The 23,195-nt window shown below is 41.2% G+C and overlaps 2 protein-coding genes across 2 annotated transcripts; both read right to left on the bottom strand.

Annotated features, from left to right (window-relative positions):
- Positions 1–8,119: 8,119 nt before the first annotated feature.
- LOC138899055 (uncharacterized) lies at positions 8,120–13,491 on the bottom strand. Its single transcript, XM_070185168.1, has 2 exons — positions 13,132–13,491; positions 8,120–8,194 (listed from the first exon to the last, which is right to left on the bottom strand). The coding sequence occupies exons 1-2, from the start codon at positions 13,489–13,491 to the stop codon at positions 8,120–8,122; spliced, it is 435 nt and encodes a 144-aa protein (XP_070041269.1).
- Positions 13,492–22,121: 8,630 nt separating this feature from the next.
- Positions 22,122–22,849, bottom strand: LOC138899054 (uncharacterized). The gene is made up of 2 exons (XM_070185167.1): positions 22,652–22,849; positions 22,122–22,457 (listed from the first exon to the last, which is right to left on the bottom strand). Exons 1-2 carry the CDS (start codon positions 22,847–22,849, stop codon positions 22,122–22,124), a joined length of 534 nt encoding a protein of 177 aa, XP_070041268.1.
- Positions 22,850–23,195: the final 346 nt, after the last annotated feature.

Here is a 23,195-nt window from a genome sequence, read left to right as displayed (position 1 = left end):
GCACTGTCGAGGGTCGAACGACACGAACCGTAGATGCATCTATTAAACTGCTGAAGCGAATGGCCCGCTCCCATGAGAGTGTGGTACATAAATCCTGCCGAGGCGAACGGCCCGATCCCATAAGAGTGAAATACATAATCCTGCCGAGGTGAATGGCCCGATCCCATAAGAAAAAAAGGCTTTGACGGGTCCTTCACCACACTCACAAATAAATGTGTAAGTTGTAATTTCATTAACAAAAACCTTTTAATGAAACACATATGTATATATCCCAAAAATATGCCGTAAGAGGAGAAACATTATTCGGTGACTAATCATGAACTCTTGAAGTCTCTACAAAAGCAATTCTAGTCTCAAGTAGTAATGTAAAACAGAGGAATTAAATTAGCAAGAGAGTGCTCAAATAGTACAGCTATAGCATGATGTGAACCTAAGTCTACCCGGACAATAACATGAATCTAACTATATACGAACTCTCGTTACCTCGTGCGTACGTAGTGCCCGCAACAAGTTGCACACATTAAATCCATCACCTAGGGGTAGTTTTCCCCCTCACAGAGTTAGGCAGGAGACTTACCTCGTCTCAAAGCTTACTTTCCGGTCCAAAATTGTGCTTTAAACCCTCAACTCGGCGCCAAATGATCTAAGCTAGCCAAATAAGATGCAACCCAATCAAAATATACTCTAATATTCATAATTAATCAATTTATAATAATTTCCAACTCTGCTCAAAAAATTGATAAAGCACCCCTCGGGCCCACGTGCTCGGATTCCAAAAATTTTCGAAGATAAACATTAACCATAACATTACGAAGTCAAAGAAATGATTCATTCTCAATTCCATGCCCAAATTCGTGGTCAAAATCCAAAAATACCAATTTCTAGGTTTTTCTTTAAAATCCTAAATTTCTACAAATTTTCATGCTTGAATCCATATAAAAATGATGTATTTAACTCACAATGTGAAGAAATCAGTTACCCCACTATAGTTGATGAAGATGGCACTCCGAAAGCGCTCCAAAATTGGCTCCCATGGATGAAATGAAGTAAAATTGAGCCAAACCCTCATTTTAAAGAAACACACTGCCCAGCCCGAGCTTTGCACCTGCGGTCAAATAGCCGCTTCTGCGGCTCCGCACCTGCGGCTCCGCACCTGCGGAAATTTCATTACAAGTGCTGCTACAGCTGGGCCCAACAGTCCCCGCACCTGCGGTCACCAAGCGCTTTAGCGCTCGCACACCTGTGCGTTTATGCCCGCTTCTGCGGCCCAGACCTTTTGGCCAGCCTCCGCTTCTGCGACCCTCATGGCCTCTTATGTGGATCCGCACCTGCGGCCCTAACCTCGCAGGTGCGGTTACACCAGAAGACAACAGCCTCAGCATTTCCCCCAAACACAACTTGATCTGTTAACCGTCCGGAATCCACCCGAGGCCCCAACCAAATATACCAACAAGTCCTAAGACATCATACGAACTCAGTCGGGCCTTTAAATCACACTAAACAACGTTTAAAACACGAATCACCGTCCAACTCAAACTTAACGAAGTTTGAAACTTCAACTTCTACAATCGATGCTGAAACCTATCAAATCATGTCTGATTGACCTCAAATTTTGCACACAAGTCATGATTGACATTACGGACCTACTCCTACTTCCAGAATCGGAATCCGACACCGATATCAAAAAGTCCACTCCCGGTCAAACTTTCCAAAAACCTTCAAATTTCTATTTTTTGTCAAAAGACCCCGAAAGGACCTACGGACCTCCAAATCCACTTCCGGACGCGCCCCTAAGTCCAGAATCACCATACAGAGCTATTCACAGGCTCGACATCCCAATCAGACATCGATGACATTGAAATGCTCTTCAACCCAAATTTATGAAATCCTTCCAAAATTCCATCTTTCCACAATAGGCATTGAAACGCCCCCGGTTCATCCGAAACCCAATACGGATATATGCCCAAGTCCAAAATCATCATACAAACCTGTTGGAACCTTCGAATCCTGATTCCGAGCTCGTTTACTCAAAAATCACATCTTAGTAAATTCTTACAACTTAAAGTTTAGGAAATGAGAAATGTCTTTCTTAATCAACTCCGGATTTTCCCGAAATTGAATTCCGACCACACGCACAAGTCATAATATCTAAAGTGAAGCTACTCAAGGCCTCAAATTGCCGAACGACACGCTAGGGCTCAAAATTATCGGTCGGGTCGTTACATCCATAGAGTAGTTCTCTTTAGAGTTTGATGGATTTGGTGTATTGATACTTGTTTGTGGATAATTAACTCTAGTTTTATGTATTGAAACCGTATTGGATATTTTAACTTTTGCATCTATATACACTTGTTAATGTAATCGAGAGAGGCATAACTTGTGATATTGTTGCATTATACTTTGTTGGTTGAAGTCATTAATTTTTCTTAGTAACCGGAAGAGGCTAGTTGAATTATTTATTAAACTTAGTCAGGAGGATAATCGAGAGAGGTTCTCCTAAAGATCAATCCAATACGAATTCTTATATATCTTCACGTGCTTAAAATTCATTCATCTCGTGAGGTTGAGACTTAATCGGGAGAGCAATTTCTACTAATCAATTGAACTAATAACCAAGTGAATTCGAGAGACTCACTTGAACATTAGAAGTGAATTATCTTGAGTTAAATCCTAATCATTTATCTTGCACCTATACTATCAACCCTATCTTCTCCCAACCCTATCTCCCAATAATTGCTTAATACTTGCAATTACCGTCACTAGTAAATAGTTTAGACTCTTAATTAATCTTAGTTTTAATCATATAAACATTCAGCTGTTGATCATTTTGGATAGCAATCAAGCTATAAACTTCAAAAATACTATTTAACTCCAATCATTGTGGATACGATATTATATTATACTATATTCTACTAGCAAGCATATTTTAGTGTGCGTTAGGCGCTCGTCAAATTTTGAAGACGTTGCTGGGGATTGGCAATCAATAGTGGTTGAAATAGTTTGTAGTGCTAATTTTGGAATTGTTTTTTATTTGTTTTATTTTTTTATTTAATACAGTTTTTTTGTGTTTCTTTTTATTTCTTATTTTATTTTCTTTATTAGTTAACTTCTTTTCAAGATTTGTTTTGTAGTTCCTAACAAGTTAGAGAAGATACTGTAGATATTGAACTCTATATGCTGTGAAAATGGAGTACAACTAGCCTAACAAAACGGTCGAAGAGTTAGCAGCTGAATATTATCAGTGGTCTCATATGTGTTTTAAATGCAGTGGAAATCATCTATGGGTTGACTATCAAGCAAGTATGTATTCTTCCTATGGTTCGTATTTTGAACAGTCTCACTCTGTTTCAAGTCCGTACAAGTATAAGAATTCATATGGACACAATCTTTACTCTAGTTGGGATGAATACCCTTGTTATAACTGGAATGGAAGCGAAGGGAGACAACCACCTCAAGGGGAGAATGATAGTTTAAAAGAGCTTGTGTATAAGTTCATAAATAAAGTGGAAGAGAGATTTACACAAGATGATGAAGCTATTAACAACCTAACAATGCAAGTAAGTCAAATAATAAGTACACTTTCAGAAAGCTCATTGCGTTGTGATGATGAATATATGGAGGAGAAACCCTACGAGAATGAACCTACTCAAGAGGATGAGCATCTAAAGAGGGAGATTTCCACGATACAAGAGGACTCTGATTCAACTAAGATGATTGAAAATAAGGTTGGGGTTAAGTATGAAGCAACGGAAGAAGAGTTCAAACCCTCATCCACCTTTCCACACCTGCAACATGTAGTAGAAGAGAATGAGAAACAAATGGTATTTGACATACTAGAGGAATATTCACTTGACCTTTTTTCTTTGTTTTCTTATTCTAATGTTGATCATGTGGATTTTATTTTTGGGGATTTATAGGAATATCTATGGATTGATCATGCACAAGAATGCCGGAACAAGTTAAGGATCATCATGAACGAGCAATTCACCGCTCAAGATGAGGACAAGAAAGAAAGAAAAGAGCGGGTCTTACAGGTATCATCAGAAGAATTGGGCTTAATGAGCTCCATAAAGAATCCCAAGGAGCGAAAACGAGGAAGGAGTTCAGAATTAGGGGTGGAGTTCATAAGTTCTCGGAAAAGAATAAAATTCAGGGAAGTTTCCTTTACCTTATGCTTTTTAATTATGTGTCATGGGGACATGCCACCACTTAAAGTGTGGGGTGGGGGGTATTTGTATGTATTTATGTTTTAGATTTCTTCTTGTGTTAGTTATTGTAGTAGAGATAGAAAAATATTGAAAAAAAACCATAAAAGTTTTTAAACTTTTTGATTTTTCCCGATGATGGATATCATATCGATAGTTTTCTTGAGGGATTTAAGTCTTAAGAAAAAGACAAAAATATTTTCTTTTGTAGGTAGTGTAACAATCCCCCCATTTATTTTTCTGTGTGCCGCGGTTCTTTTCCAAGGGTTTTGTTTGAACCGGGTGTAGATAGTTTTTATTTTTGTTAGTAGTATAGGGAACCTTGTGCAATGATTTGAATTGAAAGTAATATCTCTTGACATTATCATGTCTTGAGAATAATGTGTGCTTTAGTTGTGACGCTTAGGCTTAGTTTTTGAATCTTGTATAAGTACCTTAAATTGTATGATCTTAACTTTGCTTAACTGCTTTGACTAGAGTGTCTTGATAGTCCAACCCTGAGTAATTTAGGTGACATGTGTGTGTGAGTTTTTTTGTTATTCCGTGCATTGCATTTGATGTCCAGAACTTGCCCCGTGTGTTTGCAAAGGGAAATAGTAGTTTTGTTTAGTATTGGAAGTGATATAGGCGTTTCTTTGTTGAGCCAGATTTATATACTTTTACCCACCTAATTTTGATATATCGTAGTTTACCCCCGTTGAGCTTGCAATCCTATTTCTTTGACAATCACATTACAAGCCTTACCCATTTATTTGAATTGACCATATATTTGAACGTTGTACCTCTCTTGAGCGCTTGAATTTGATATGAACTTTGTAAAAGATGAAGTGTGGGGTGGTTGGTTTGGCTTTTGAGTGGAACTATTAAAACAAGGAGAAAGGTGCAATGCTTTGAATGAAATAAGAGCCACTTGAATTGAATAAGAAAAGAAAAAGAAAAAAATAGTTTTATTGTTGTGCAAATATTCCTTGATAGTAGAAACTCTTGATGCAATTGTGCATAAGGAAGTAGGGATTTAATGTATATTAATATGAAGGTGGGGTTATGGTTTGACATAAGTGTGGGGTTTTGAATGGGTAATTATGTATTAAAGTGCTTATGGAGGTGTAGTCACTCTTATATCTAAATGTATCCTACCCATCCCGCAGCCTATATTACAACCAGAAAAGTCCTACTTGATCGTTGAATGAATGAGCTCAATAAGTCGAGTAGTACACTACGGACAAGCCTATGGTGCATCTTTTGTGGCATATGAATGTTATTCTGAGAGTGAGCGAATTCTTTCTATCTTGAGTTCCCAATTGTTCTTAACTTTTATTATGCGGAGAACTACTCTCTATTATTTTGTGAGGGCTCTCGATTCATGAAGGAAAGGTAATGTCATTGAACTCTATGTTAGAGTAAGTGAGCAGATTGTGAATAATGCATGGTACTTTTGAGTCAAATCTTGAGGTGAAGCGGTTACACTATTGTGCTTAGTCTATTTTAATTACTCTTGGTATGCTGAGTTAGGAGAGTTGCTTAGTAAGGTTGTGTCTATATAAAGTGTGGTTTGATTGCTCGAGGATGAGCAATGGTTTAAGTGTTAGGTGTTGATGGTAGGTTATAATCTCATATTTTAGTCAATTATTACATTCATATTTACTGCACTTTAATTGAGTTTGAGCTTTAATTGCTAGTGTTTGCACTAATTGTGTATTTTAAGCCTTGTAGGAGTGCTTCCAAGCTACGTAGATATTATGGAATGAATTCAAGTGATTTGGAGCTTTGAAGTCTGAGTAAAATCCCAAGGGAATAAGCCGGGATCGCGTTCGGGGTTTGAGAACCACATTGGGATAGCAAGAAAACTCTGTACTCATAGAAAGTCCCACAGTCGCGGCGCGTGGGGCACCGCGGTAGGCCAGTTTTCCTCCAGTATGTCAGAATGAACTCTCTGAACTTCTCCACTAATTCCCCGCATGGGGCGTCGGCCATGTTGCACGCCTGTGCAATGTTTACAGAGTTATTTTCCTATTTCGCATGGGAGAAGGTATTTTCGTTTGGGCCTGACCCTACTTAGTATAAATACATGTAAAAACATTATTTTATGGACTTTTGACACATATTAGACCTGAGTAAGCCAAGGAGGAGGTGGAGAAGTAAAAGCTCAAAGTTCATCATTCAGTCCTCACTCAAGACAAGAGTTTGGATTGTTTTATGTTTTCCTTTAACTTAAACATTGTTATGATGAAATACTCCATATCCATGGAGTAGTTCTCTTTAATGTTTGATGGATTTGGTGTATTGATACTTGTTTGTGGATACTTAACTCTAGTTTTATGTATTGAAACTATTTTGGATGCTTTAACTGTTGCATCTATATACATTTGTTAATGTAATCTAGAGAGGCATAACTTGTGATATTGTTGCATTATACTTTGTTGGTTGAATTCATTAATTTTTCTTAGTAATCGGAAGAGACTAGTTGAATTGTTGATTAAACTTAGTTAGGAGGATAATCGAGAGAGGTTCTTTTAAAGATTAATCCAATACGAATTCTTGCATATCTTCACGTGCTTAAAATTGGTTCATCTCGTGAGGTTGAGACTTAATCGAGAGAGGAGTTTCTACTAATCAATTGAACTAATAACCATGTGAATTCGAGAGACTCACTTGAACATTAGAAATGAATTATCTAGAGTTAAATCCCAAACATTTATCTTGCACCTATCCTATCAACCCCATCTTCTCCCAATTGATAATTTTCTTTGCTTAATACTTTCATTGATTGTCACTAGTCAATAGTTTAGACTCTTAGTTAATGTTAGTTTTAATCATATAAAATCTCAACCGTTGATCATCTTGAATAGCAATCAAGCTATAAACTACGAAAATACTATTTAACTACAATCCATATGGATACGATATTACATTATAATATATTCGTCTAGCGAGCATATTTTAGTGCGTGTTATGCACTCGTCAGCTTCCCCATGTCTACTAGTCTATCTTTTACTTACTTGGTTGCAAGCTAGATGTAATCATGTCTTCCTTAGGCTCTCATGTTTAAGGCATTTCTATATAACTGCTCTTTACTTGTGTTCCTAAATATCCTTGTTAAGACTCTTAGGTCTAAAGTCCCCTTTACGTTCATTCTGAACCATGCTTACTTGGAACTTCAGCTTAACTTTGGCTTGCTTTCTCTTTACCCATTTTCCGAAAAATATAACTTGTATTTATCATGTGTATGCTATGCCTACTGAGACCTTGTGTAATCTTGCATGTGTGCCTTTGGCCTGGAAAGCTTCTGTTTCTCTGTTAGCTACAACCCTAAGATCTAAGTGCGTAATTGACTTAGCATATAGCTTGTCACTTGAATGGTTAATTTGACAGGTAAGCAAGGCATTAGTTTGGGCTTTATTGTCTGGCCAAGTTGGTGTTGGGATTTGAAGCATATCTATATCTACTCGTGGTATAGGCCTGTTCATCGACATGAGGCCCCAAGTTTGGTCGAAAGCCCAGAAGAATCCTCGATTTAATTTGTATCTATGTAGGGTCTATAGTAGTCCTAGCTGGGCCTGTGGTGATTTATATGAGTTTGTATTATTCTTATCGGGCATGTGATAATCTTTAGTGATGAATAATGGTGAATTAGTGAAAATGGGGGGCTGGGATACTTTAATTCTCGTATGAAAGGGTAGAAAACATGCCTATAGGATCTAAATGCTTCATTCTCTACTTGCTCAACATGCTCTATTTCTATGTGTTGTTAGACAACATTTCTATAGGATCTCGTTTGAGTAATCAAGAACTGTTTACATTGATACCTCTCGCAATTATGTGGCTCACCTAGAAAGCATGGCTATAGGACTAATGAAACAAACATGCATTTAAAACAACTTCATTGCCCAAATCCGTTCATCTAGAAACCATGTCTATAGGACTTCAATATGTTTAATTAAGGTTGCTGCTATTGCTGTCTTCATCATACTGCTACCTAGATAATATGCCTATAGGAATGAAATAAAACAAACGTCCATTGCCAGTTACTTTCATACCTGGATATTACTGTCTAGATATCATGCCTATAGGTTTGGCTGTTCATTTAGAAATGATGCCTATTGGCTCCAAGATGAATAATTATTACTTTCAATGACCCCATAGTCTATTCATAGTTCACTTAGAGATCATGCCTATAGGGTTATAACGAACCATCTGTTAGAATCAGCAGTTAGTAGGATCTTATGTCAACTCTTATATCAATCAACCACATAGAAATCATGCATATAAGTCTTGCGACATTCAATACTGATCCGATTTATGATCTACCTACCTGCAACTATTCACTTCATAATTTGTAACACCGTTAGCATACGTTCATGACTGTTTGTGTGCATCTGTGCCTATGTGTGTAGGTCTATTTGAGCGTTTAATTGTTATCTATGTGCAGTCCTAATTGCTTTAATTGTGCGCCTAATTTTGTCATTTTAAACATCCTATGTGATGTTTAGAACTACCAAAGTAGTAGGTCCAAAGCCTCTTGGACCATAGTTATGAGACTGGTAAAGCACGCATAGGACGCGGTTTAGAATTGAACTAGAACGCTTTAGGTAAATAACTTTAAGATAGTAATTGGGCAGCAGGAGATGATAGTTTGTGCTTGTCAAGACCCAAAACCTAACCCGTCGTGATGGCGCCTATCGTGTTACTAGGCAACCTGACATCTGCAAAACAATTCCAACATTTAACAGAAATGAATTAATATATTTAAAATAACCGGAGTCTTTCATAAAACGGGGTAAAATCCAAAGCATAAGTGCATAAAAATAGCCCGACATCGGGGTGTCACTGAGTCATGAGCATCTAGATATCCAGTCTAATACAAACTATGTCTAAGTATCAATACAGAAAAGAAAGAAAACATAAAAAGAGAGACAAGGTCTGCGGACGCCGGCAACTACCTCGTAGTCGACGGTACTCGATCGCGCACGAACTCAATGACCTCCATGATCAAACACACCTGGATCTACACATGAAGTGCAGGGTGTAGCATGAGTACAACCAACTCAGCAAGTAAAAGAAATAAATAAGGAACTGAGAAGGTAGTGACGAGCTATACAAATATAGTTCATTTTCAATAATTCCAGCAAAGAATAGATATGCTTACAAATCCGACAGTTCAAGTCAAATCAGTTTATACAGTTACAGTGCAGGTAATCCGTTCGAAATTTCACGACAATGATAGATAGCAACTAAGTGCATCAACAAATGAAAAACATGTACAGCCTCTCAGGGCAACAAACACTTAACTCGTCACAACAGCTCAATCACTCGGCTCTCAGCCCTCAGTACTCACACTCAATAAATACCTGCGCTCACTGGAGGTGTGCAGACTCCGGGGGGCTCTTTCAGCCCAAGCGTTATATCGCTGCGGCATGCAGCCTGATCCCATATGAATAGTCATAAGGCTCATTGCGGCGTGAAACCCGATCCATATATATATATATATATATATATATATATATATATATATATATATATAGCCCTAAGGCTCGTTGCGGCATGCAAACCGATCCATATATACAGCCCTAAGGCTCATTGCGGCGTGCAACCCGATCCATATACATATATATAGCTCATAGCTCGGCACTCAGGCCCTAACTCAGTCACCAACCTCTCTAGTCTCTCGGGCTCTCAGAAATCATAAAGATCAACCCAAACAAAAATAACACAGTCTATCGACAAGAATCAAGAAGAGACTGAGATATAATACGCAAGTAAAACCATGACTGAGTACAAGACAGCAATTAGCAAATACTCTATCAAGTACACAACCTCTACGAGTCCCGACAATACCATTTTATAGCCTAAGCATGATTTATAATATGATTTGCAGTCAAATTTTGATAACACAGAGAGAACAGGTAATTAACAATAGGCTATTCGACTTTATAGTCTCACGGGACGGACCAAATCACAATCCCCCACGGTGCACGCCCACACTCCCATCACCTAGCATGTGCGTCACCTCCAAAATAGTCACATCATACAAAATATTCAGGGTTTCATACCCTCAAGACCAGATTTAAAACTGTTACCTACCTCAATCCTACTCCGCAATGCCTTTGCCCCTCGAATCTAGCCACAAGTAGTACAATATAATTAATATAGGCTAAAAGAATCAATTCCACAAGAAAAACACGAAACTATAAGCCAAAATCCGAAATAGACTCAAACCGACCCCCCGGGCCCACGTCTCAAAATCCGACAAAAGTCACAAAATATGAACACCCATCCACTCACGAGTCTAACCATACAAGAATTACTCGAATCCAACCGCAAATCACCTTCCAAAACTAAAAATTTTAGCCTATGAAGTTTCTACCATTTTCCACAAAATTTATAACTCAAATCCCTAATTAGATGATAAAAATAGAAATAGATTCATGAAATATAGTCCAATCCGCATTAGAATCACTTACGCCAACAATATTCTTCAAGAAACCTTGAAATATTGCCTCACATCAGGCTCTCAAAGTTCCAAAATCGAAATGGAAATCAAACCCTAGAAATCCCATTTTCTGCCAGTAATTCCGCATCTGTGGACACACTCTCGCACTTGCGACGCCGCACCTGTGGAATTTCCCTCGCAGGTGCAGAAATGACTTAAAGGGATGGGTCTGCATCTGCAATGAAGGAGCCGCACCTACGTGTGCACGCCTGCAGACAATGGTACGCTTCTGCGTTCACCCCTCCAGCTCACTCTTCACATCTGCGGAACTTCAAGCGCATATGAGGATTCACAGATGCGGAAATCCCCTCGCACCTGCGACCACTGAACATCTTCTCAACCCCCGCTTTTGCGCTTGGCCTAACGTACGTGCATGTCCGCACTTGCGGTTCCCCACTCGCAGGTGCAAAACACTAGAACACCAGAAACTTAGCAATTACACAAGTCCAAATTTCGATCCATTAAGCATCTAAAACACACCCGAGGCCCCTGGGACCTCAGCCAAATATACCAACAAGTCCTAAAACACCATAAAAACTTAGTCGAGCCCTCAAAACACGTCAAACAACAACAAAAACTCGAATTACACCCGGATTCAAGCCTAATGAACTTATAAACTCTCAAATTCCACAAACGACGTCGAAACCTAACAAACCACGCCCGATTGACCTCAAATTTTTCACACAAGTCATATTCAACATTACGGACCTACTCCAACTTCCGGTATCGGAATCCGACCCCGATATCAAAAAGTCAACCCCCGGTTAAACTTCCCAAAAATCCGACTTTCACCATCCCAAGCCTAAATTATCTACAGACGTCAAATTCACAGTCCGGACATGCTTCTAAGTCCAAAATCACCTAACGGAGATAACAGAACCGATAGAACTGCATTCCAGAGTCGGCTTCACACTATTCCGACTACGGTCAAAATCCTAACACTTAAGCTTCCATTTTAGGGACTAAGTGTCCCAAATCACTCCAAAACCAAAAACAAGACCTCCCGGTAAGTTACATAAGCAGAAACAGATACGGGGAAAACAATAAATATGGGATCGGGGCTAATACACTCAAAACGACCGGCCGGGTTGTTACATCCTCCCCCTCTTAAAGCAACTGTTCATCCTCGAACGAGCATAGAGACATACCTGAAGTGGTGAAACGATGAGGATAAAGGCTGCGCATATCATGCTTGGTCTCCCAAGGCGCCTCCTCGACCGCCTGACCCCTCCACTGAACCTTCACAGAAGCAATATTCTTCGACCTCAACTTTCAAACTTGCCTATCTAAGATCGCCACCGGCTCCTCAACATAAAATAAATCATTGTCTAACTGGACTGAGCTGAAATCCAATACGTGAGACGGATCGCCGTGATACTTTCGGAACATAGAAAAAGGGAATACTGGATTAACTCCTAGTAGACTGGGAGGCAAGGCAAGCTCATAAGCAACCTTCCCAACACGTCGCAATACCTCAAATGAACCGATAAACCTCGGGCTCAGCTTGTCCTTCTTTCTGAACCTCATAACACCCTTCATGGGTGACACCCGGAGCAAGATCCGCTCTTCAACCATGAATGCAACATCCCGAACCTTCCGATCCGCATAACTCTTCTGTCTGGACTGGGTTGTGCGTATTCTATCCTATATCACCCTAACCTTCTCTAGACCATCCTTAACCAAGTCTGTACCCAATAATCTAGCCTCACCCAGCTCGAAACAACCCACTGGAGACCTACACCACCTACCATATAGAGCCTCATACGGTGCCATCTTAATGCTCGACTGATAACTGCTGTTGTAGGAAAACTCCGCTAGTGGCAAGAACTGATCCCATGAACCCCCAAACTCCATCACACATGCATGGAGCATATCCTCTAATATCTGAATAGTGCGCTCGAACTATCCATCCGTCTGAGGGTAAAATGTTGTGCTAAACTCCACTCGAGTACCCAACTCATGCTGTACGACCCTCCAGAACCGTGATGTACACTGCGTACCCCGGTCAGAAATGATAGATATCGGTATGCCATGAAGCCTGACGATCTCGCGGATATACACTCGAGCCAGCTACTCGGAATAATAGGTAGTCATCAAAGGAATGAAATAAGCTGACTTGGTCGGCCGGTCCACAATCACCCAAACAGCATCAAACTTCCGCTGAGTCCGTGAAAGCCCAACAACGAAATCCATAGTGATCTGCTCCCATTTCCACTCCTGAATCTCTAACTTCTGAAGCAACCCACCTTGTCGCTGATGCTCATACTTCACCTGCTGGCAATTTTGGCACCGAGCAACATACTCCACTATGTCCTTCTTCCTTCTCCTCCACCAGTAATGCTATCTCATGTCCTGATACATCTTTGCGGCACCCGGATGAATAGAATACCGCGAGTTGTGAGCCTCCTGGTAAATCAACTCACGCAAACCATCTACATTGGGCACACATAGCCTACCCTGCATCCTCATTGCACCATCATTCCCAGTAGTGACCTCCTTAGCATCACCATGCTGGACTGTGACCTTAAGGACAAGTAGATGGGGGTCATAATACTGACGCTCCCTGATACGATCATAAAGGGAAAACCGAGAGATCACAGAAGCCAATACTCGACTCGGCTCAGAAATATCCAATCTAACAAACTGGCTAGCTAAGGCTTGAACATACAATGCCAATGGCCTCTTTGCTACTGGAAGATATGCTAAGCTACCCAAACTCTCCGCCCAGCGACTCAATGCATGGACTACCACATTGGCCTTCCCGGGATGGTACAAAATAGTGATATCATAGTCCATAAGAAGCTCCAACCACCTCCGCTGACGCAAGTTAAGATCCTTCTGATTGAACAGATGCTGCAAACTCCGTTGTTCAGTGTAAATCTCACAATGCACCCCGTACAAATAGTGCCGCCAAATCTTCAAGGCGTGAATAATAGCTTCTAACTCAAGGTCATGGACAAGATAGTTCTTCTTATGTGGCTTCAACTGGCGCGAAGCATAAGCAATCGCTCTACCCTCCCGCATCAAAACACACCCAATGTTGATCCACGAGGCATCACAATACATTATGTAAGAACCAGAAGTTGATAGTAGAATTAGAACTAGAGCCGTGGTCAAAGCAGTTTTGAGCTTCTGAAAGCTATTCTCACACTCCTCCGACCACCTGAAAGGAACACCCTTTTTGGGTCAATTTAGTCAAGGGCAATGCAAATGGATGAGAAGCCCTCCACAAAACGACAGTAATAACCAGCCAAACCAAGAAAACTCCGAATCTCTATGGCTGAGGACGGTTTGGGCTAACTCTGAACCGCCTCTATCTTCTTTGGGTCTACCTGAATACCCTCACTAGACACCACGTGCCCCAAGGACACCACTGAACTGAGCCAAAACTCACACTTGGAGAACTTTGCATAAAGCTTCTCCTCCCTCAACAACTATAACACAATCCTCAAATGCTGGGCATGCTCCTCCTGACTATGAGAGTACACCAGGATGTCATCAATGAATACAATAGCGAACGAGTCAAGATAAGGCTGAAACATATTGTTCATCATATGCATGAATGCTGCTGGGGCGTTGGTCAGCCCAAAAGACATCACAAGGAACTCATAATGGCCATATCGGGTCCTCAAAGTTGTCTTAAGAATATTTGAGTCCTGAATCTTCAGCTGGTGATACCCTGACCTCAAGTCAATCTTGGAGAACACCATCGCCCCCTGAAGCTGATCGAACAAATCATCAATATTGCGACAAAGGATACTTGTTCTTGATTGTGACCTTGTTCAACTGTTTGTAATCAATGCACATTCTAATAGTACCATCCTTCTTCTTCACAAATAGAACTGGTGCACCCCAAGGTGACACACTAGGCCGAATAAACCCCTTATCAAGGAGTTCCTGAAGCTACTCCTTCAACTTAGCCAGTGTCATACGGTACGGTGGAATAGAAATGGGCTGAGTGACTGGCACCAAATCAATATCGAAATCAATATCCCTGTCGGGCGGCATGCCTGACAGGTCTGCAGGAAACACATCCGGGAAATCTCGCACCACTGGAAAAGAATCAATACAAGGGGCCTTTGCACTAACATCCCTCACAAACGCCAGATAAGATAGACAACCCTTCTCAACCATCCGTTGAGCTTTCAAGTATGAAATCACTCTACTGGGAACACAATCTATAGAGCCGCTCCACTCAACCCTCGGCAACCCCGACATCGCCAACGTCACGATCTTGCATGATAATCTAGAACAGCATGACATGGAGACAACCAATCCATAACCAAAATCACGTCAAAATCGACCATGCAAAGCAACAAGAGATCCACTCTAGTCTCTATACTCCTAATAGTCACCACATATGACCGATATACACGGTCCACAATGATAGTATCGCCCACTGGAGTGGATACTCAAACATATGCAACTAGAGACTCACGGGCCATAACTATGAATAAGTGGAACCAGGGTCAAATAATACAGAGGCATCTCTATGGAAAAATGACACAATACCTGTAATCACAGCATCTGAAGCAATGGCATCTGGTTTGGCAGGAAGAGCATAGAAACGGGCCTGGCCGCCCCCTGATCGGACTCCCCCTCTCAGGCGACCCCTAGCTGACTGAGCGCCACCCTAAACTGGCTGAGCGGGTGGTGAAGAAATTGGTGCTGATGTCATAGACTGGCTCCTTTGCTGAGCTGGACCTCCCGTAAGGCGGGGACAATGTCTCCTGATGTGGCCGAACTCTTAACACTCATAGAAACTCGCCGGTGCTGGTGCTAGGGACTGAAGGGAGCCCCGAGCACCGGATAATTATTAGAAGGACCTAGCATAGACGAGCCCTGACCCGATAGAGCACGAGATGAACTTTGAGCTGGGAGGGCATTGATTGATGAATGGCCCTACTGCTAACTGTGTGAAGCATGGCCAGATGATGCACCACGGTGAACTGGCCGAGCTGTCTAAGCATATCTGAAAGGACGACCCCTACCGCGGAGGAACTACCCCCTAAAAAGAACATCGCTAAATCCACCCTGTCCATGAGGCCTCTTGGCCACTCTCTCGACCCTCTCCTAGCTGCGAACCATCTCAATCTAATGAGCAATGTAGACAACCTCATCAAAAGTAGCACCGGCCACTCTCTCTGTAGTCATAAGTAATCGCAGCTGAAAAGTGAGGCCATCTATGAACCTCCTGATCCTTTCTCTATCTGTGGGAACCAACCAAATAACATGACGGTCCAACTCATAAAATCTCATCTCATATTGCTTCACGGACATATCACCTTGATGAAGCTGCTCAAACTGCCTGCGCACCTCCTCTCTGCGGCACTGAGGCACGAACATCTCTAGGAAAAGAACAGAGAACTGCTGCCATGTAAGGCGTGCTGTGCCGACTAGCCTATGCCTCTCGTAAGCCTCCCACCAACTGAAGGAAGCCCCAGAGAACTGTAAAGTAGTAAACGAGATTCCACTGGTCTCCAGAATACCTGTCGTACGGAGTATCCTCTAACACTTGTCCAAGAAACCCTGTGCATCCTCTCCCTCTGCACCACTGAAAGATAGATGCTGGAGCCTCCCAAACCTCTCCAATCTACGCTTCTCATCCTCAGGCATAGCAAGAACCATATAATCCTGAGCTGCGGCAATCGACTAGGCCGGTGGTGCCCCCGGTGTCTGGGATCCCTGTACCACCTGCTCTAGTGTGCGGGCGGTGGGAATCTGAGCACCTCCCCTGGCCTGAGAAGTTGCTGCTAGGATGGAACAGAGACTGCCTGAGCAAGACTGGTACACGAAGTCAGTATCTGAGCTAAGGCCTCCTGAGGGCTCATCCATAACTGGTGCCTGCTCCTGGACTGGGGCAACTTGTGGGTATGCAGGTACTGCCCCAGCAGCTATGCGGGCTGCACCTTAGCCCCTATCGCAGCCTCTAACACGATCTCGTCCTCTAGCGGCTCTGGCTAGAGGTACTGGTTGTTGTCCATCCTGCCCCATAGTACGAGTCCTCACCATCTGTGAGAGAATCAAACAACAGATATTTAGTTACCAGAATCAACAGATTCGCATGACAAGAATTCAAGAATGTGAAATTTGTTTCCCAAGGGTTCTGCATCCTCTCAAAGATAAGTATAGACGTCTTCGTACTAATCCACAAGACTCCACTAACATTGCTCATGACTCGTGAGACCTATGTAACCTGGGCTCTGATACCAACTTGTCACGACCCAAAACCTAACCCGTCATGATGGCGACTATCGTGATACTAGGCCAGCCGACATCTCCAAAATACTTCCAACATTTTACAGAAATGAATTAATATATTTCAAATAACCGGAGTCTTTTATAAAAACGGGGTAAAACCCAAAGCATAAGTTCGGAAAAATAGCCCTACATCGGGGTGTCACTGAGTTATGAGCATCTATATATCCAGTCTAATACAAACTGTGTCTAAGTATCAATATAGAAAAGAAAGAAAACATAGAAGGAGAGACAAGGTCTGCGGACGCCGGCAGCTACCTCGTAGTCTCCGGTACTCGATCGCGCACGAACTCAATGACCTCCATGATCAAACACACCTGGATTTGCACATGAAGTGTGGGGTGTAGCATGAGTACAACCAACTTAGCAAGTAACCGAAATAAATAAGGAACTTAGAAGGTAGTGACAAGCTATACAAATACAGTTCATTTTCAATAATTCCATCAAAGAATAGACATGCTTTCAAATCCGGCAGTTCAAGTCAAATCGGTTTATACAGTTACAGTGCAGGTAGTCCGGATATAGAATCTTTCCGAAATTTTACGACAATGATAGATAGCAACTAAGTGCATCTACAAATGAAATACAAGTACAGCCTCTCAGGGCAACAGTCGCTCAACTCATCATAACAGCTCAATCACGTGGCTCTCAGCCCTCAGTACTCACACTAAATAGGTACCTGAGCTCACTGGGGGTGTACAGACTCCGGAGGGGCTTCTTCAGCCCAAGCACTATATCACTGTGGCATGTAGCCTGATCTAGTATAAATAGTCATAAGGCTCATTGCGGTGTGCAACCCGATCCATATATACAGCACTAAGTCGCGTTGCGGTGTGCAACCCGATCCATATATACACATATAGCTCATAGCTCGACACGCAGGCCCTAACTCAGTCACCAACATCTCTAGTCTCTCGGGCTCTCAGAAATCATAATGATCAGCCCAAACAAAAATAACATAGTGTATCAACAAGAATCAATAAGATACTGAGATATGATACGCAAGTACAACCATGATTGAGTACAATATAGCAATTAGCAAATACTTCAACAAGTACGCGGCCTCTACGGGTCCCAACAGTACCATCACATAGCCTAAGCATGATTTCTAACATGATTTGCAGTTAAATTTCTATAACACAAAGAGAACAGGTAATTAACAATAGGCTATCTGACTTTACAGTCTCATGGGACGGACCATATCACAACCCCCCACGGAAATCCCCTCGCACCTACGACCCCTGATGGATATTATATACTTTCATGGGCTTATCTCGGAGTTGTAAAAATATATATATATATATATATATATATATATATATATATATATATATATATATATGGGATGCATCCATGGACTGGACTGTACGACCTTAGTAGTGTATGTACACGAATATTATGTATTGGGTCGTACGACTTCGGCATAACTCGTGCGTGTGAAGCCCTTGCTTGTTGAGATTAATATGTGATATTTGAGGACTTTTAATTGTTATTTGATAGATGGTCATTTATTTATTGTCTCTTTTTCCATTATTGCCAGTGTATTTCATGCCTATTAAATGATCTTGTACATTATGTATATTGCCCATTAGTAAGTGTCGAAGTCGACCCCTCATCACTACTTCTTCGAGGTTAGACTAGATACTTATTGGGTACATGTTGTTTATGCAGTCACGCTACACTACTCCACATATTGTGCAGGTTATTCGGAGGCTTAGTGGTGAGCTACTTTCCATGCTCCGTTCTACAGCACCCGGGGCCTTCTCTTGTCATGGTTTTATAATTCCTGTCTATTTTGTTTCGGACAAAAGTTATTAGGGAGTTTTATAGATTCTACTAGATACTCGTGCACTTGTGACATCGGGTTTTGGGAATTCTAGTAGACATTCATCGGTTTTGATTATTTAACTTACTACCTAACTTCGCCTTTTAGTTTATGCTTTACATTACAATTAACACACTAATTTAATATTTGTTTTCCATATTAAAAAAAACAAAGACTTTAAAAATTTTAAAATGAGAAACTAGATGGGTAGTTCATTGTTGGCTTGCCTAGCGGTGACATTGGGCGCCATCACAGTCTATAGTAGAAATTGGGTCGTGACAATAGTACTAATTTCCTGTTATATCTATATGAAAATAGGTTTAATTGATTAGAAAATATTTTCACCACATTTATTTCAAATTATTAAGTACAAATAAATTAATTTTTAAAAGGAGGGTCAAAAGTTGTCGCCAACATTAAGTGACTTTTAGTCACTTTTATTAATAAATATTGATTACCCTTTGATTATTACACCTAGTTTAGGTGAATTTGAAGTTAAATTTGGGGATTTTTTACCATGGCATTGGAGAGTGAGATTTGGTGATTTGAGGGTCGATTTGGGGATGTAATTGGATGAAATTAGTATGGTTGGACTTGTAATTGAATGAGTGTTCGGAATTTGTGAATTTTGTCGGCTTTTGGGGTGCGAGTTTGGGTTGACTTTACATATGTGATTCAAGACTTTAGCTTTATCTTTTGAAATTGTTTCTTATGGCTATTGTTGATGGTATTATGTTATTTTGGCTAGATTCGAGCCATGCAAAGTTGGATTCACGCGGGAAGCGCTTGTTAGAAGAGTGATTTGGCTTGCTTGAGGTAAATATTCTACCTAAACTTGGTTGAGGCACTAGTTGTTTGAATTATTTGTAATAGCTACATGCTACAGGTGCACATATGTGTGGGGTTTGAGCCCATATGCGAGCATCAGGGTATTCATTCATGCTCGGGGTAGTGTTTAGGCTATGATATGTCTAGAATTGACTGTTAAGATTTAAGCTATAATGTTTCTCATATTTGTAACCTTATTGCGAACTATTTGAGCCATGTTTGCGGTTACATAGAGGCTAATTCTCTGAATGAACTTGACAATTGCTATTCATGTGATGAAATTGCCGATTTGAGCTATGATAGCACAAATTGCATATGGCTACACTATAGCATGTTATTTATATCAGTCTAAGAGTATGAAATATCATATATTTGCTTTTTGTGTGTTATGAGCATGACTAGTAACCTGTGACCACGCCGGGCGGATTGTGATTATTAGCACATGAGTTGGCTGTGCGGTTGATATTATTGGTACGTGAGTTGTCCGTGCAGATCCAGGTATTGATATTACTAGCACGTGAGTTATCCGTGTAGTGTGTGGATATGGATCCATCAACCTAGGGTCACCCTCTCATGTTTCTCTCTTGATGGTGTACACACAAATTTGAGGAAAATTGATTAGCCATTTGGTACGACTGTGGAATTATTGTGGAAAATATGGTCAGTGTTTGTTTTGAATTTTGCATTTCATCTTTACTTTCAATTTTCAAGGCTAATATTCTGATTTATTTTCATATCATCTTTATATGTTGTATCATTGACTTAACAAAGAACTTGAGTAATTGAACACACACACATTCTTTATGTGCTTTATGACTTGATCACATTATTATTATGTACTCGTTAAATTGATTAAATTATATAGGTTATAGCAAGTAACAACAACAATAACATACCTAGTATAATTCCACATAGTGGGGTCTGGGGAGGGTAGTGTGTACGCAGACCTTAGCCCTACCTTGTGGAGGTAGAGAAGGTGTTTCTAATAGACCCTCAACTCAGGAAAGCATAGGTACCGCAATAATAACAAGAAAACAATACCGGACAACACCAAGAAACCATGTAAAAGAAGCATACATTATAAGATAGTAAGATGATCAAAATGCAAAAACAAATGACAGATATTCAATGAAACCTAATACCAACAAAATGCGATAATACGTACTAACACTACCGGTATGAATAATCCAGACTACCTAACCTACTATCCTAATCCTTGACCTCTACACCTTCCTATCTAGGGTCATGTCCTCGGTCAGTTGTAGCTCCGATATGGCTTGCCTAATCACCTCACCCCAACTCTTCTTCGGCCTACCTCTAACTCTCCTAAGGCCCTCCAATGAAAACCTCTCACGCCTCCTTTCCAGGGCGTTTGTGCTTCTCATTCTCACATATTGCTTCCCGTATCATGTCCTCAATAGGGGCAATACTCACCTTGTCCCGAATAACTTCATTCCTAGTCCTATCTAACCTGGAGTGCCCGCACATCCATCTCAACATCCTCATTTCTGTTACCTTCTTCTTCTAGACGTGGGAGCTCTTGACTGGCCAACACTCATCCCCATACAACATAGCCGGTCTAACCACTGCTCTATAAAATATACCTTTATATTTTGGTGGTCCTTCCTTTCACACAAAACACCGGAAGCAAGTCTCCATTTAATTCATACCGCCCCAATACAATGTGTGACATATTCATCAATCTCCCCACCCCCTGTATAATAGATCCAAGGTACTTCCCCTCCTAGTGATGACTTGTGAATCTAGCCTAACCTCTCCTTCCACTCCCTAAGTAGCACCACTAAACTTTCACTCCAAGTATTCTATCTTGGTTCTGCTCAGCTTACAACTTTTAGACTCCAGGGTCTTTTTCCATACCTCTAACCTCGCGTTAACACCCTATCGCATCTCGTCAATAAAAACAATGCCGTCTGCAAATAAAACACACCATGGAACCTCCCCTTAGATGTGGCGAGTTAGTACGTCCATCGCTAGTGAAAACAAAAATGGGCTGAGTGCCAACCCTTGATGCAACCTCGTCATGACTGGGAAATGGTTTGGGACCTCTCCCACTGTCCTCACATAGATCTTTGCTCCATCATACATGTCTTTAATAACCCTAATATAGGCAACATGTTCCTCAAGACTTTATCGTAAGTCTTTTCTAAGTCGATGAACACCATATGCAAGCCCCTGTCCTCTCTCTATACTGTTCCATCAATCTCCTAACAAGGTGAATGGCTTTCGTAGTCAAATATCCCGGCATAAACCCTAACTGGTTATCATAAATAGACACACCTCTCCTCACTCTTAGCTCCACAACCCTATCACACACCTTCATAGTATGACTAAGCAACTTAATTCCTCGATAGTTATTGCAATTTTGGATATCACCTTTATTCTTGTACAAAGGAACCATTGCGCCCCATCTCTACTCTTCGAGCATCTTTTTCATCCTAAAAATGACATTAAATAACCTAGTGAGCCACTCCAAGCCCGCTCTGCCCACACTCTTCTAAAACTCCATTGGGATTTTATCTGGCCCGATCGCTCTACTCCAGCTCATCTTATGCATAGCCTCCATAACTTCCTCAACTCTAATCTGCCTGCAATAGCCAAAGTCGCAACGACTCTTGGTGGATCCCAAATCAACCAGAACAGTGTCTCTGTCCCCCTCCTCGTTCAAGAGACTATGGAAGTAAGTTTGCCATCTCCGATAGATATGAGCCTCATCCAACAAAACACTACCTTCTTCGTCCTTGATGAACTTCACTTGGTCCAAGTCACAGGCCTTTCTATCTCTCAACTTGGCTAGCCTATACATCATCTTATCCCAGCCTTTACCCTCAAGCTCTTCATATAAATGACTAAATGTTGCAGTATAAATGACTACCGCTCCATATTCAACATCTTCTCCTCCTCGTCAATTCTTTCTACTAACTTCAGATACGGTGCTTTCTTGGTGTTCACATTTCCTTGGACCTCCCTATTCCACCAGAAGTCTCAGTTGCGACCACCATAGTAACCCTTCGAGACCCCTAATACCTCTCTGGCAGCTTCCTTAATGCACTGCGCCATCATGGTCCACATCAGGCTCGCATCTCCACTACTCCTCCAAGCTCCCATCGTCAACAACTTAACCCCCAACTCCCATGCTTTGTCTTTAGTCAAGGCTTCCCACTTGATCATAGGTTGGCCATACAACACCCTCATCCTTTTTTTCCTCGTGATCTCGAGATCCATCACTAGGAGTTTATGACGGGTCGTGAGCTTCTCACTCGGGATAACCTTGAAATCCGTGCAAAGACCTTTATTGAACCTCCTGCAGGGTATATAGTAAATCTGGGTCTTGGCCACCGAGCTCCAGAAAGTGACCAAGTGTTCCACCCTCTTCGGAAAATCAAAGTTTGCTATCACCAAATCAAATACTCTAGCATAATCCACCAGCGAAATTCTCCCTCCACTTCTATCTTCAAAATCAAAACCACCATGTACATCATCATAGCCCCTAGACGTCGCTCCAATGTGGCCGTTCAAATATCATCTAATAAAAAGCTTCTCTGTGTGCGGCATACCGCGCACCATCTCA

The sequence above is a fragment of the Nicotiana tomentosiformis genome, chromosome 9 (genome assembly GCF_000390325.3).
Source record: "Nicotiana tomentosiformis chromosome 9, ASM39032v3, whole genome shotgun sequence".
Taxonomy (NCBI): Eukaryota; Viridiplantae; Streptophyta; class Magnoliopsida; order Solanales; family Solanaceae; genus Nicotiana; species Nicotiana tomentosiformis.
This window is presented reverse-complemented; position numbering and strand designations above follow the sequence as displayed.

What these genes read in the sequence shown, in the direction of transcription:
- LOC138899054 (XM_070185167.1), bottom strand. Translation starts at nt 22,849, where the DNA reads ATGGATCTCGAGATCACGAGGAAAAAAAGGATGAGGGTGTTGTATGGC. An exon ending in TTAAGGAAGCTGCCAGAGAG is followed by an intron (nt 22,458 to 22,651) that starts GTATTAGGGGTC and finishes TTATATGAAGAG; the next exon opens with CTTGAGGGTAAAGGCTGGGA.
- LOC138899055 (XM_070185168.1), bottom strand. Translation starts at nt 13,491, where the DNA reads ATGGACTATGATATCACTATTTTGTACCATCCCGGGAAGGCCAATGTG. An exon ending in GTAGGCTATGTGTGCCCAAT is followed by an intron (nt 8,195 to 13,131) that starts GTAGATGGTTTG and finishes TCATTCCTATAG; the next exon opens with GCATATTATCTAGGTAGCAG.